The sequence below is a fragment of the Drosophila montana genome, unplaced genomic scaffold (assembly GCF_035044405.1).
Source record: "Drosophila montana isolate Dmon_TW-CO22-7 unplaced genomic scaffold, ASM3504440v1 contig_3319_1, whole genome shotgun sequence".
Classification (NCBI taxonomy): Eukaryota; Metazoa; Arthropoda; class Insecta; order Diptera; family Drosophilidae; genus Drosophila; species Drosophila montana.
The window spans coordinates 574282-587931 of record NW_026998204.1 but is presented as its reverse complement, the minus strand read 5'-3'; the positions used below and the strand labels follow the sequence as shown (position 1 = coordinate 587931).

At 40.9% G+C, this 13650-nt stretch overlaps 2 protein-coding genes across 3 annotated transcripts in view; one reads left to right on the top strand and one right to left on the bottom strand.

Moving 5' to 3' along the window:
* Positions 1-7917, top strand: part of otp (orthopedia) — a 27726-nt gene extending 19809 nt beyond the window's left edge. The window contains exons 5-8 of the mRNA XM_064690982.1: positions 5669-5873; positions 5970-6095; positions 6700-6863; positions 6928-7917. Of these exons, the coding sequence (XP_064547052.1) occupies positions 5669-5873; positions 5970-6095; positions 6700-6863; positions 6928-7335 (903 nt within the window). The 3' untranslated portion in view covers positions 7336-7917. The remainder of the gene's footprint in view (positions 1-5668; positions 5874-5969; positions 6096-6699; positions 6864-6927) is intronic.
* Positions 1-13650, bottom strand: part of Cib2 (Calcium and integrin binding family member 2) — an 18031-nt gene extending 4381 nt beyond the window's left edge. The window contains exons 1-5 of one of the 2 annotated variants that reach the window (XM_064690980.1): positions 13426-13650; positions 13331-13365; positions 12935-13077; positions 12670-12792; positions 9824-10041 (exon numbers count right to left, since the gene is read on the bottom strand). In XM_064690980.1, the coding sequence (XP_064547050.1) occupies positions 9824-10041; positions 12670-12792; positions 12935-13077; positions 13331-13365; positions 13426-13617 (711 nt within the window). In that variant the 5' untranslated portion in view covers positions 13618-13650. Of the gene's footprint in view, positions 1-9823; positions 10042-12669; positions 12793-12934; positions 13078-13330; positions 13366-13425 lie in introns of those variants that run through there. The other variant, XM_064690981.1, reaches the window with a different exon arrangement.

The following is a 13650-nucleotide window of genomic DNA, read 5'->3' as shown; positions in this document are numbered from 1 at the left end:
GGTTCACGTTGATAATAAAAATAGCATTGGGTCTTTGACACCAGCCGCCCCCCTTAACTGAGCGAGCCCGCCGACCCAGGCCGCAGTCATAAAATCAAAGCAAATCACTTGTTATCCCATTTGGCTCAGTTTCACCCCCCCCCCTTCCCCCCCCCCTCCCCCTCTCCCTTTCCCACACGACCCGCTGCATGTCATTTGGCAGCTACTTAATTTCGGACTTGCAAGCAACCCCCTTTTTGGGCGAGCCTCTGGGCTGGGCTGGGCTGCGCCGGATGAGCACATTGTGGGTGCTCCTGCTCCTGCTCCTGCTCCTGTTGTTGTTGTTGTTGTTGTTGTTGTTGTTGTTGTTGTTGCTGGTGCTAATATTTGTGGCCTGCCGCAAGAAATTGCTTTTTCATGAACTTGACTCATTTATTATTTGCAACAGTTTCCTGCCGCCTGCTTCTTCTTGCTCTTGTTATTGTTGTTGTTGTTGTCCTCACACCTTTTGTCTGTCTGTCTGTCTGACCTTTTGGTGGTGTCTTTTTTTTGCTGTTGCTTGTTGGTGTCAGTCGCAAGTGAAAATTAAAAGTCCAAACATGAAAATGCTTTTGTTCGCAGCATATGGCTGAAATTTTTCGGTAAACCGGCTTTTGCTTTCGCCCTCAGCTCTGATTGCGTTCCGTTCCATTTGCGACAGAGCAGAAATCAAGCCGGGGTGGCTTTTGGGCAGCGGGGTGGGTTTTCTTTGTAGTCTTTTTTGGCCTGAAATTGCATTTGCATGTGGCAAGTGCAGGAATGCCAAATGTGTGCAACATCAGAAACTTATTTCGGTATTAAAAGAAACTAAAATTATCTCATGGCTCTTGATGAAACAAGTCGTGTTTTTTGAGTATTTCATTCCGTTTAAAATTAAGATTGGTTTGGAAGAGTAAATTTGAATACATTTCGAGTCGTTTCAAATAGAGTCCACATATATTTCAAATAGTTATCATTTCTTATCGATAGTAATTCGTTTTCTATTATATGTTCAAAGCCAAAACTCTTGAATGCGACATTATTTAAACGGAATCGAAATAAAGAAATCCATTTCGACTTCAAAAAGTTTGATCGAAATTGAACTCCAGTTTAGTCTCTTATCTTTCTTTTCTCTGAGCTATTTAAACTTTTGGATATATTATATCTATCTCTTAACTCTTAAATGCGACATGATTTAAACGGCCTCAAATTAAAGAAATCCATTTCGATATCGAAAAGATTGATCGAAATTGAAATCTAAATTATTTTTTATAGATATATAGATATATATTATCTAGATATATAATATTATACCTTATAGATACATACATATCTTCTCTGAGCTATTTAAAATTATATACATATATATTATATGTGTCTTCCTACACTAAATCCCGCACTTCAATCTGTTTTCTTAAATACTTTAAATATTTATGCACAAATCAAATTTTATAGTCTTTATATTTAGCTATTTTATAGCTCGTCTTTTGTGTCTCTATTTCATAATCCAATAAATCAAATCTTTTATTTATTGGAGGCCACAAAAATATAAAAAAAAGAGCCCCGCCCCTTGCAGGCAGTCGCTCGCGTCTGATAATTTATGCATAAGGGCGAAGCTTAAAAAATTACCGTCAAAACACAATTTAACGCGGCTAAAGGAGCGTCAATAAGCGAGAGAAAGAGAGAGAGAGAGGGGGAAGGAGAGAGGCGGGGTTGGGTAAAAAGAAAATAAAGCAACATGCACAGTGTCTGGCGCACAGACACACACACACACACACACACACACCCCTCACACACACACGTATGTGTTTGCATAAAAAATAAATGTTTTGTTTAACCGACATTTTAACGCCTATTTGCGTGCCGTGCACGTCATGCACGTTATGCCAATTTAATGGGCGCAGCGCCTACAGCTAGGCAATGACTTTTGGCTTCTACACGCACACACAGAGAGCGAGAGAGAGCGAGAGAGAGAGAGAGAGAGAGAGAGAGAGAGAGAACTGGCAGAAGCAACTGGATAAATAAATAAAGCGAGCAAAACATAAAAAAGGCAAAGACATGCGAATGTGGCAAGCAAAATAAAAGAAGCGACCAAAATTTAATTGTCGTAAACAAAGAGAGCGAGAGAGCGAGAGAGAGAGAGAGGGAGAGAGCGAGAGCCAGACAGTCAGACGCAGTCTTAAATTATTAAATTAAAAGTTAATGAATAGAGCGACGCATAAACACGTTAAAAGCATAAACAAGTCAAGGTCGCTGCCGTTGCCGTCGCTGTCGCCGTCGCTGTCGACGTCGCAGTCGACGTCAAGCCGCCGTCGCCTCGCTGCTGCTGCCACACCCGCCATGTGGCACATTAGCGTCCCTTGTGCAACATTGCGAGCATACTGAGTGGCACGCTGTCGATCCTGCTGCTGTCCTCCAATAGTTGCCGCTGTCTGTCGCTGATTGTTCCTCTCTTTCTCTCTCTCTGTCTCCCTCTCTCTCTCTCTCCCTTCCTCTCCCTCTCTGGCTGGCTGTTTGCTGGCCGACATATGACAAATACGCTGGGGACCATCAGCAAGCATTACAAGCAAAGTTACTTTGCACAAAAGTTGCCATTTTTCTTTGCCTTTTCTCGGCTCGGATTTTTAATGCTCTTCCTGCGGGCATTCGAATTTGCAAAGGAAATTTGTAACGCCTCATTGCTGTTACAAATATATATATTCTTGATCAGCAATAGTCGGGTGTATATAGTCGTGTCCGACTGTCTGTCTCTCTCTCTCTCTATCTCTCTGTCTGCCTGTCTCTCTGTCTGCATACAAACTAATCTTCCAGTTTTAAAGCTAGCTATAAGAAACTTGATCTAGAATCATTTTGCAGGCTTCAAAATGTCTAAGTCAGCTGGATCTAAGCTCTATAGCCTATAGCTGTTTTAGAAATAATCGTACGATCGTTAGTTTCTCGTTAATGTTACTTTTCTCTTTATATTTAAAGATATCCCTACTATAACTGGCAAATTATAAGTTTTAGCCTGTTTCTGAACATCTCAGTACTATATCATTTAACTCTATGATGCTTCATATCCTTCGAAGAATGAGTTTGTATTTTGTTTTTCTAGATATCTCAAGAAGCTTCCCTATGTTTCTTATATGTGAGCCAATTCGCCTGAAGCTGGGATAACTAAGTTAGGAACTAGGGATAGAAAAGTGGATTAATGTAGGAAGAGAATGTGAAGTCTACGTTGGGATAGAAAATTAAGACTATGTAGGGATAGAAAATGGAGTCTATAAGGCATAGAAAATTGTTTCTATGTAGGGATAGAAACTTCAGTCTATAAGGGATACAAAATGGAGTCTTTGTAGGGATAGAAAATTAAATCTATGTAGGTATAGAAAATTGAGTAATGTAGGGATAGCAAATTAAGTCCATGTACAAGAAAAAATAGGGCATTTATAAAATCAAAAAAAAAAACCTTTTGTTTTCCAAGAACTCATAACTAAATTAAGCAAAAATAAAAGGAAACATTATGGTATATAAAGAAGCTCAATATCGCTCTACTATATCAACTCTAGGATAAATAAATAAACCCGCTAAATCTGGCAATTTATACAATCCGTGTCCGCGAGGGTATTTAAGCTTCGGCCTGCCCGTGTTTAAATGTTTTTCTCTTCTCTACTTGGCTTTTGGCTGTTTATGTTTATGTTGTTGTTGTTGTTGTTGTTGTTGTCTGTTTTGCTCGTCTTGGCCATTAGTTGGCTGGCGCTGGCGCTGACTGGCAGCGCGACTGGCAGTGCGACGCGGTGACAGCTCAAGATTGCTACGACTGGCTGGCTGGCTGGCTGGCTGGCAGCATTTATAAAAGCGCGACATGGCAATGTCGACGGCGTTGAGGCAACCGACGCACGGTTAAGTTGTCAACCGGCCGCGTGATGTGGATTCGCCAGCGGATTGCGTTGCCTTTGTCTTTGTTATGCACGGCGGAAAAATTGTTTTCATGTCACAAGTCATTCACTCAGCGAAGCTTCATTTAGCTACGTTTTCCTTCTTCTTTTTTTTCTAGTTATGTATATTTTCTGAGAAACGTTCGCTGCAGTCGCTGCTAGCCCCTAAAAGCAGGCAACACTTTTCGCCAAGTAATTTGCAGGCGTGCGCGTGCGAGTGTGTGTGTGTGCGTGTGTGTGTGTGTGTGATGCTGCTTGTAAATGTCAAAACCTCAACATGTCTACACAGCAGCCCGTTAGTCCTGCCGCCTGCTTCTTATGCATATATGGAAATGCCAATTTCAAACAACCCGCAACATCCGACATGGGCCTCGGACCGCTGTCTCCGCCTGCGTCCCCTACCCCTTCCCCCTGGCCCTGGCCCTGGCCCTGGCCCTACGCCCAGCCCCGCATTTGGCCAAGGCAATACCTGCCGATAAGACAAAAGCGAATGCGGCTGACCAAAGATGCGTTGGGGCTGTGTGAGGCAGCTGCTGCCAAATTGTTGCCTTGTTCTCTGTGACGACTACGACTATAAAGAATTTACATATGGAATTTATGCGCGTGTGTGTGTGCGAGTGTGCGAGTGTGCGAGTGTGTGTGCGTCGAGACATGTTTTGACTGTCACGACGGTAATTGATCTCGATTAAGACCATGTACGAGAAGTCGCTTTACAAGCAGACAACACATGTACACACACACGCACACACACACACATACGCACACATTGAGCCCATTTGGCCGCGGACTTAAGGCTTTAACTGGCATCAGCTTTAATTGGCTGCGTCCAAGTTGGAGCAAATTAAGCTGCAATCAAGCCAAAATCGCTTTATTTAAAGCAAAAAATAAATAAGCAATTCGCTTAGGTTTTATTTATGCAATTCAGAGAGTGTTAAAGACAGACTACATTTATAGAACACATATAAAACGTGCATATATCCAACATTTAACTGCGGCTAAATCGATTTATAGCACAATTTTATACCTTACTAGTTAAACTAAAGAGCTACGCTCAAAATCAAGTGTTACTATATTTCCGGCATATTCAAACCCTGAGCAAACATTTCAAAATACAACTAAACAGATTTCCCACGTACAGTTTGAAAGTCACTTCCTTGGGCGTACAGTTTGACAATCACTTGTGGTATAATCAAAATCAATTACAGCTGGAAAAATAGTTTAAAAGCGCATTTTAATTATGTCGCCCGTGACTGTCAAACTGAGTTGCTTAGTATGTGGCTTTCAAACTGTGACTGAAGGCACTGTAAAACAGAATATTGCTTAGTGAGTGACTTTCAAACTGTGACTTTAAGCGGTGTAAAACAGAATATGTTGCGCTCAATCTGCGACTTTAGGCACTGTTAACAGAATATTGCTTAGTATATGATTTTCAAACTGTTCCCAAAGGCACTGTAAAATAGAATATGTGGCTTTCAAACTGCGAATTAAGGCATTGTTAATAGAATATTGCTTATTATGTGGCTTTCAAACTGTGACTTTAGGCACTGTAAAACAGAATATTGCGCAGTCAATTAGACCCAAACGTTTTAATATGTCCCACTACAGACTATGATAATAAATATAAATAATTAAATAATTAATAAATAATTATCCAAAATTTATAAAATTTATCAAGCAAATAATTGCCATATCCTCCCAGTTAAAGAAAACTTTGACATATTACTAAAAAAAAACATTGTCGCTTTTGATTACAGGTCTGGTTCCAGAACCGTCGCGCCAAGTGGAAGAAGCGCAAGAAGACAACAAATGTGTTCCGCACACCGGGCGCCCTGCTGCCCTCGCACGGCCTGCCCCCGTTTGGGGCAAACATCACGAACATTGCGATGGGCGACGGCCTGTGCGGCACGGGCATGTTCGGCGGCGATCGCTGGAGCGTCGGCGTCAATCCCATGACGGCAGGTGAGTGCACAAATTGAACTAACCAAAAGCGAAACGTCTAACTATATCCTGTCCTCCAACAACAACAACAACGACAACGACAACAACTATGAACAGGCTTCGGTCAGCTAAATCAAACCTCGCCGCTTTCGTCCACGCTGAATAGCGGCCTCAATTCGGGCATTAACATGGGCTCCGCCCTCGGTGCCGGCACCTATCAGCACTATGGCCTGAACGCTTTGGGTAGGTGCCCCCAAACACGCCCCAAGACAACCCCTAATTAAAATCACATGAAAAACAAAAAAAAAACAAAAACTTTCCATTTGCATGAAAAAGCGTTGACACTTTTTGGCGCTTTACTTCATTTTTTTTATATATTTCATTTTCCCCCCACCGATTTATTTACTTAGCTCTCGATACAATCCAGTTCTGCTGACAATTGCCCAAACACGACAACGTTTTCATTTCTTTGAACTCATAACACTTTTTTTTCGGTAGCACCCAGAAAAAAGATACAAAAATAAAAGCAGAAACATACGAATAATTTATAGAGCTCTCTGGCGTTTTTCGCTTTGGATTTTTGTGTATTTGCTCGCCCAATTAACAGGCAGTCGTTTAATTTTCAGGAATGCCCCAAAGGCATTCTGTACGGCACGTCTCCGTCTCCGACTTTGAGTTTTTATTTGATTTCGTATAGTTGTGCTAATTGATATTTTGGAGACAGGTTTTTTTTTGCTTCTTTCAAAGTTTTCATTGTTACACTTTAGTTTATTTCTTTATTATTTTTTTGGGCGGTTTTCTAGACTCTGTTGCGTGTCTTTAATTGTTCTCTCTCTCTCGCTCTTAGGCGACTCGATGATGTATCAGCACAGCGTGGGCGGGGGGGTAAGCTGCGGACCGGGCGGCTCCCCGAGCGCCACCACGCCGCCCAACATGAACAGCTGCTCATCGGTGACGCCGCCGCCGCTTTCCGCGCAGCCCACACAGAACGAGCTCAACGGCGAGCCTATGGTGAGTAGTCCTGCAGCCGAGACACAAACCCAAAATGTTAACTAACATACAACTTCTGTTGCAGACGCACCACCAACAACAGCAGCAACAGCAGCAGCAGCAGCAACAACAGCAAGCACACCAACCGCAGCAGCAGCAACAGCCACACCAACAAACCCTAACGCACCAGCAGCAGTCAGCAACACCAACACAGCAGCAACAACAGCAGCAGCAGCAGCAGCAGCAGCAACAACAGCAGCAACAACATCAACAACAACAGCAGCAGCAACAGGATAGCGGCAATTTGCTGCCGCACTGTCACCAGGCCATGCAGTCGCCAGATGGCGCCACCGACGAGGATGTCTGGCGGGGACACAGCATTGCAGCGCTGCGGCGGCGAGCATCCGAACTAAACGCAACAGCAATTCCTTCCTATTTGCATCACGCCGCCGCCGCACACAACAATTACGAGCACCACAATTCGGTCTACTGAAATTTGTTGAAAAGCTTTGAAAGCTTTTCGGATTACGGTTTTTCCAATTGCGGCAGTCACGAGTTCTAAAAACAGTTTGACAGCCACAGGGCGCAGCAACAAGTTTTAGTTTGAACTTTAACCAATTGTACAATTTATCAGTTTACATTAGTTTACCTTCGGTTTTCTTTTCTTCTCTCAGACACTTATTTTTTTTTTAACATAAAAAAAAGACTATAATGAATGTAAACCATGTATACGAGAGCGGAACTTGAGCTAACTTTAGTGGCATCAACTAGCGCAACTAAAACCCTATACGAATCCATAAATGTATTAAAATTAAGCGTAAAACATTAAAAAAAAGAAAGTAGTTCTGCCCGAACTCAACGAATTAATTCCTTAGCAATTAGTAAACAATTATAATATAAATATTCAAGCAGAAAAAAAATCACACACACACAACGTATACGAATTGATAAAAGTCAAGGAAAAGAAAAAACAAATAAGAAGAAGAAGAAGAAGAATTGTATAAAAAACAAACATTTTTGCATAGCGCTCAGAGTTGCCTATGGAAGAACTTTAAGGCTCACAATAATTTTTGGTATGCTTAAATCTTGATATATATACACAACTATACATATACATATATATATATCTTATATAGTTACTATGTAAACGTAAGCTTAGTAGATGTAAACTTAAGTGTTGTTGTTTTTGTGTATAGCTCTTCTCTGTTTAGTTCTTTTGCCTCTACTCGCTCCTACATATATACATACATGCATAAATGCACACATGCATACATGCGTGCATGCACACATGCATGCACACATGCGTACATGCATGCATGCATGCATGCAAACATATATTGTTTGAATGGAAATAAACTATGCAAGAAATACATAAACGAATCATATAGCTAAATGTATCAGCCACAAACCGTACAGTTTTAAATGCACAATTAATTAATGAATTTGATGAGACGACATCAAATGGATTAATTTGAATACGTAATGCTCGCGTAACACACCCGAGTCCATACATATATAGATACACGCATTAAACACAATTATATGGCATATAGTACTTGTAATAGACTCTCTTCTAATCTTTAAGCCTAAATTTAAACACAGCAAATGCAAATGAAAAACCACAAAAAAAAAGAAATACAAAAATATATATATTATTATGTAAAACACGAAAATGAATATGTATGTAATTATGCGTATTATTAAATAGTAAACTAAATTAAATATGAATTGAACGTGATTTAAATAACAGTAAATTGAAAAACTATGCAAAAATAAAAAAAAAACTGATTTCAGTGTAAATGTTATGCGATTAACGATTTAGCTTCACTTTTAATTATATGCAGCTGGAGGGAGTGAGAGAGGGGTGAGAGAGGGGCTAGATATAACATTTTCCGGAATATGCTGCAAATGCAATTTAATGCCAAGCCAATTAGCTAAAGGCTGCCACAGGGTTCGAGAGCTGCGCATTAGCCCCTTTTGGTTGCATATATGTACATATATAGGTGGCAGTTGCAACAAAAGCAATTACAATAATTGCATGTTGCCGCACAGCTTTTGGCTGGCTAATAAAAACGCCAAAACACACGCATTGGCCACAAACAACTTTAAGCTCAAATTGCCAAATTGATAAAACTTTGACAGCACACACACACACGCACACACACACACACACACACAGGTCGGCCAAATCTCTCTGGCTATTGACTACTTGCCCCATTATTGGGGTCAGCTGCAGAGACGGCAACAGCCGTGTCCACTGCGGCCCGTCTGTGGCTGCATCCAGCATACCTTACCCATAGTCATAAGTAAAACAGGGTATATAGATTTTAACTGCATTCTATTTATTGTATCAAAAACCTGAGTAAATCGGTTTGACCTGCCGTAACTTGAGGCTGGACTTTGATACAGCTTCAGCCAGATGCCAAACCTTCTCTCTCAGCTAAAACTCCTCATATATCTTAATTACTCATAAGGCCTCTCCATAGCCCAACACATTCAATAGCTTCTTCTTTGTGAATACTAAATTGTTTAGGAAAATACAAAAAACTGCTGCTGTATTTGAACCAGCGACTTTACGCTTGCCAGTCTGACGCTCACAGAACTAAGCCTCGCAAACTTCATGACTTCAGGTTTGCAATTTACTTTAAACAGATTTAAACGACTTTTCCTCACACTTCATTAAGGCCACTCTCGCTAGTCTTTTTACAGGGCATCTGCGGGCCGTGCAAGCTTTGTCGGTTGTCGTATTGGTACTTTGTAGCATATGCATACACGTGGCTTATAAATATTATAACGACTGCAGCTGTGACATTTGACATGCACATTGTCACGACAATTGCCCCGACTTAATCACACTGATGGCATTTTTATGCAATGTGGCAGAGGCAGAGGCAGCAACTGCGTGCAACAACAGCAATTCAATAATAAAAAAAAAAACACAAGTAAAACTACAAATATTGTCTTTTAGTAGCATGCAGTTTTTATATTCGAATGTGGAAGGTGGAGAGAAAGTCGGGGGCGCGCAGTATGACATGCTCGAACTCCAATATTGATAGCTTGCCGTCGCCGTCGACGTCCGCCTCCTCGATTACCTTGTCGGCAATCTGTTGGTGCTCCTCCGGACTTAGCTCGTTTTTGGTCATTGTTGTCAGGCAGGACATCAGGTCGGCGTGCCCAATGAAGCCGTCTTGATCGAAATCTGCAATGTCGTGCCCAGACATGCATAAGTACTGCGGGTCGCACAACAGATGTGTGTGTGTGTGTGTGTGTGTGTGTGTGTGTGTGTGAGTGTGTGCGCGTGTCGTATTAACACAGTTGACATTTTCATGCATAAAAGTCAACTGATGTGTGCAAAACTAAGTTACGAGCACATATTCCTATGCAGCTACATATGCATATCTCTTCACATATATACATATATGCATATCTGTGTGTGTGTGTGTGTGTTGCATAATCGCATGTGCTGGCTGTCAGCGTTGCATGCCTCAATTTGTGTCAATCTAATAATGCACTTGGAGGCAAGAGCGCGTTGTGCCCTGTTTTCTAAATATTTTCATAGAATTGCAACTGCGAGCCAAGTGAAAGCTAAGCCTGACTTCGATAAGCCAAGGGTTAAGGGTTACAAATGCAACTACAAATACAACAAGTATTTGAAATCGAATCAAATGACACAATCAGCTTTAAATAGTTGCTTGAATGTGTCAGAAATTGAGCTGCATTTTAATTGCACTTGCAGCTGAAATCAAACGAAATTCTCTTCTTATACGCTTGTAGAGGATATTATTGGATTTTACTTTGTCAAAAACCAAGCCAATTTATGTAAGGCATGTTTGCTTGACAGTTGATTTAACTGTACATTAAAAGTGCATTAAAATCTGATAAACAATATGTTTACCTAGGTGAATCCTAAAGCAGCTAAGGAATGTATCCAAATCTTAAAATATTTTAGCTTAGTCTAAGCTTAAATACCTTTTACTTATAATTATAATAAAATCCAGCTTAATGCTGCATTTAAATCTAAAAACCAGATTTGTGTCCACAATTCAAGTCAAAATGTTTTCCAAGCAGGAATTGAGTCCAAATTCAAACCAGCTTAAGTAGCTAAAACTATTGCCAAAAGCAACGACTTTTTGGTTTTATTTAATTCTTAATTAAATTCGAATTAATTCTCTTGGAAGTGAACATCTTTTGTTGGAAATGCATGTTAATTGTTGCCTGAAATATTATAATGAGCCTCGACTTTTTGGACTCAATTTTCTACCAATAAATAAAAACCCGAACGTAAATAAATATTTTTAAAATAATTTAAATATTGTTGCCAAATTTGGCAAACTTTCAACTAAGATAAATTGTTCTAAAATCAAACAGACTTTTATTGGAAATTAAGCCCTATTCTTCTACTAAGATCTCTCTAACTCCAAGCTGAAACGATTTCCATATGGAAAGGCGTTTAGCTCCTCCTTTGGCTTGCACATGAATATGAGAAATATATTTCTGTGCATCGCAAATGAATTCAATTTATCAAGCTATCAGTGAGCTGCCCCAAAGTCACACAAATTATACAATAAATACATTTTATTTGTTGTGTTTTATGCAATCATTCATCGGTTTTTATTCGATTTGTTGGCCTGCTTTGGAGCTCTGTTGATTCAGGTCCCAATTCAATTTGCTCGCAAATATGAGAAACTAATATATGCATTTAGTTGATGTTTAGTTTAGTTTAAAGTGCACACTTAATTGCCGGCCAGTTCTGGTGTCGTTAATCCGCCGAGTTGTAAAATCAATTTCCAGCGCGACAATTTTTTCCTCAGTTTGTAATTTAAATTTCAATTAAAATGCTTATTAGAATTTACGACTGGCCTTGAACTGTGCGGCCCAGCAACAACAAGAGGCCGCGTTTTGGACCTGGGCCACGAATAACTGAGGCGCGACTAGGCAAATGGCATTGCGTTCCCTGTAAATGCCAAAGAGACAAACGCAGACAGAATCAGCCAGCAAATGCACAGAACAGAACCCGCAAATGTTGGCCAACAACACGGCCAAAAGCGTGCACCACAACAACAAAAACAACTAGACGAACAACATGAACTTGAACGAGTAAAAGTGCGCCAGACGGTTGTGCTCGACTAGCTAGATACCCTAAGCACTGTTCTTAACATTCCAACTTCCTTCTATACATACATATATACACAAACACACATACATGTGCACACACATACATACAAGCACAATAGCTGGACTTCTTCTGATCCCAGCCATATACCCTGGAAAATGCAGTCTGGAATAATTGCGATGCTTATTGTCTGATCTTTGTGAAAATTTCTAGCTTCACATGTGGCAAAAAAATATAAAGCACAAGACTCTGCCTTTAACTATGACTTTTCTTTGCGATTTGCGGGGAAAGCGGGCTGGTATGGAAAAAATAAAATATTTTCAAGCTGTGTATGCTAAACGAGACTCTAAAAACCAAGTTTGATGCATATAGCTCTTATATTTATCGAGTTATGCCCAAAAAACCAAGCTTCAAACTCGATATTTATCGATAATATGAAATTGAGAGAAGTTATCGACCAAGAAGTAGATTGAAGTGAACCTGACTAGATGAACGACTCAACTTGTGATCAAGATTATATATACTCTAGTGTCTCGGATATGTCCGCTTAGTAAAAGTTATCGATCAAGAAGAAGAGTGAGGCGTTCACACAGACGGACTTGATTAGATGATCGATTCAGCTCATCGTCCCGAAGAAAGATTATATATAGTTAAGTGTCTCGGATATGCCCACTTTTGGCTCTATTATATGTACTGGGTATACAAAGAACTTACCATAAATTTTGAAAGCGTAGAAAACTTTAATATCTCTGGGCGCCTGCTCGCTAAACACGGATAAAGCATCCAAGAAGTCCTCAAAGGATAAATTGCCCAGGCCATCGCGTGAGAATGCCTCGCCTGGCAAGTGGCAAGTGGGCGTGGCAAAGGGGCGTTTACCAAAAAAACAAAGAAAAAAACATAAATAAAAATGAAATTCTTTTGCTTATGAATGCGGCATTGTGGCAGTTATAGTTGTGGCAGTTGTTGTTGTTGTACTTACAGATACGTCGCCGAAAGGGATTCTCACGCAACTCGGGCATCTTCTCAATGCATTCGCGTGGAACCTTGACACTTGAGGCCTGACCCTCGGTCATTTGGCGTGGCACCAAATCCGGACGCAGCTCACGAAAGCGTTTATGCACGCTGCGTCCAGGGGAGAGAGCAAACGCAGGCGCTTGATGAAAGGCTTTGTTGTGCCAGTGTGTGTGTGTGCGAATGTGTGTGTGTGTGTGTGTGTGTGTATTTTTGCTGAGTGCCACAACAAAAGGTTGCGCCAAACAATGGCGCCACAGCTTCGTGTTTGAACGGAAAATAGTTGCCGCTTATTATATTAACACAACAGAAATAACGTATACGCCCCGTGGCGGGGCGGGCCATTCCATCATCATATACAAACCGCAGAATCTCCTTGCGTGTGAAAAACGTGCAATCCTTTTTAAAGAGAGCGAGAACATTTGTTGGTTAAAGCGCTTAAAGCTGGGCAATTCGCACCTGATAGTCATCCAATTGCTGTTCGGTGAATGTCACAATTTTGTTGCCCATCCTGCTTAACCAATTGTGTTTGTTTATGCACAGCTTCTGGCCAAAATGGGGTAACGCGGCCAACTGACAACTGCCAACTGCTGCCTTCTGCAAACGCTGCTGAGCGACTGGCAAAACACAGCGCGAGCGCCAACTTTGCATAGAACAACCTGAATCAGGATCAGGCCCAGCCCA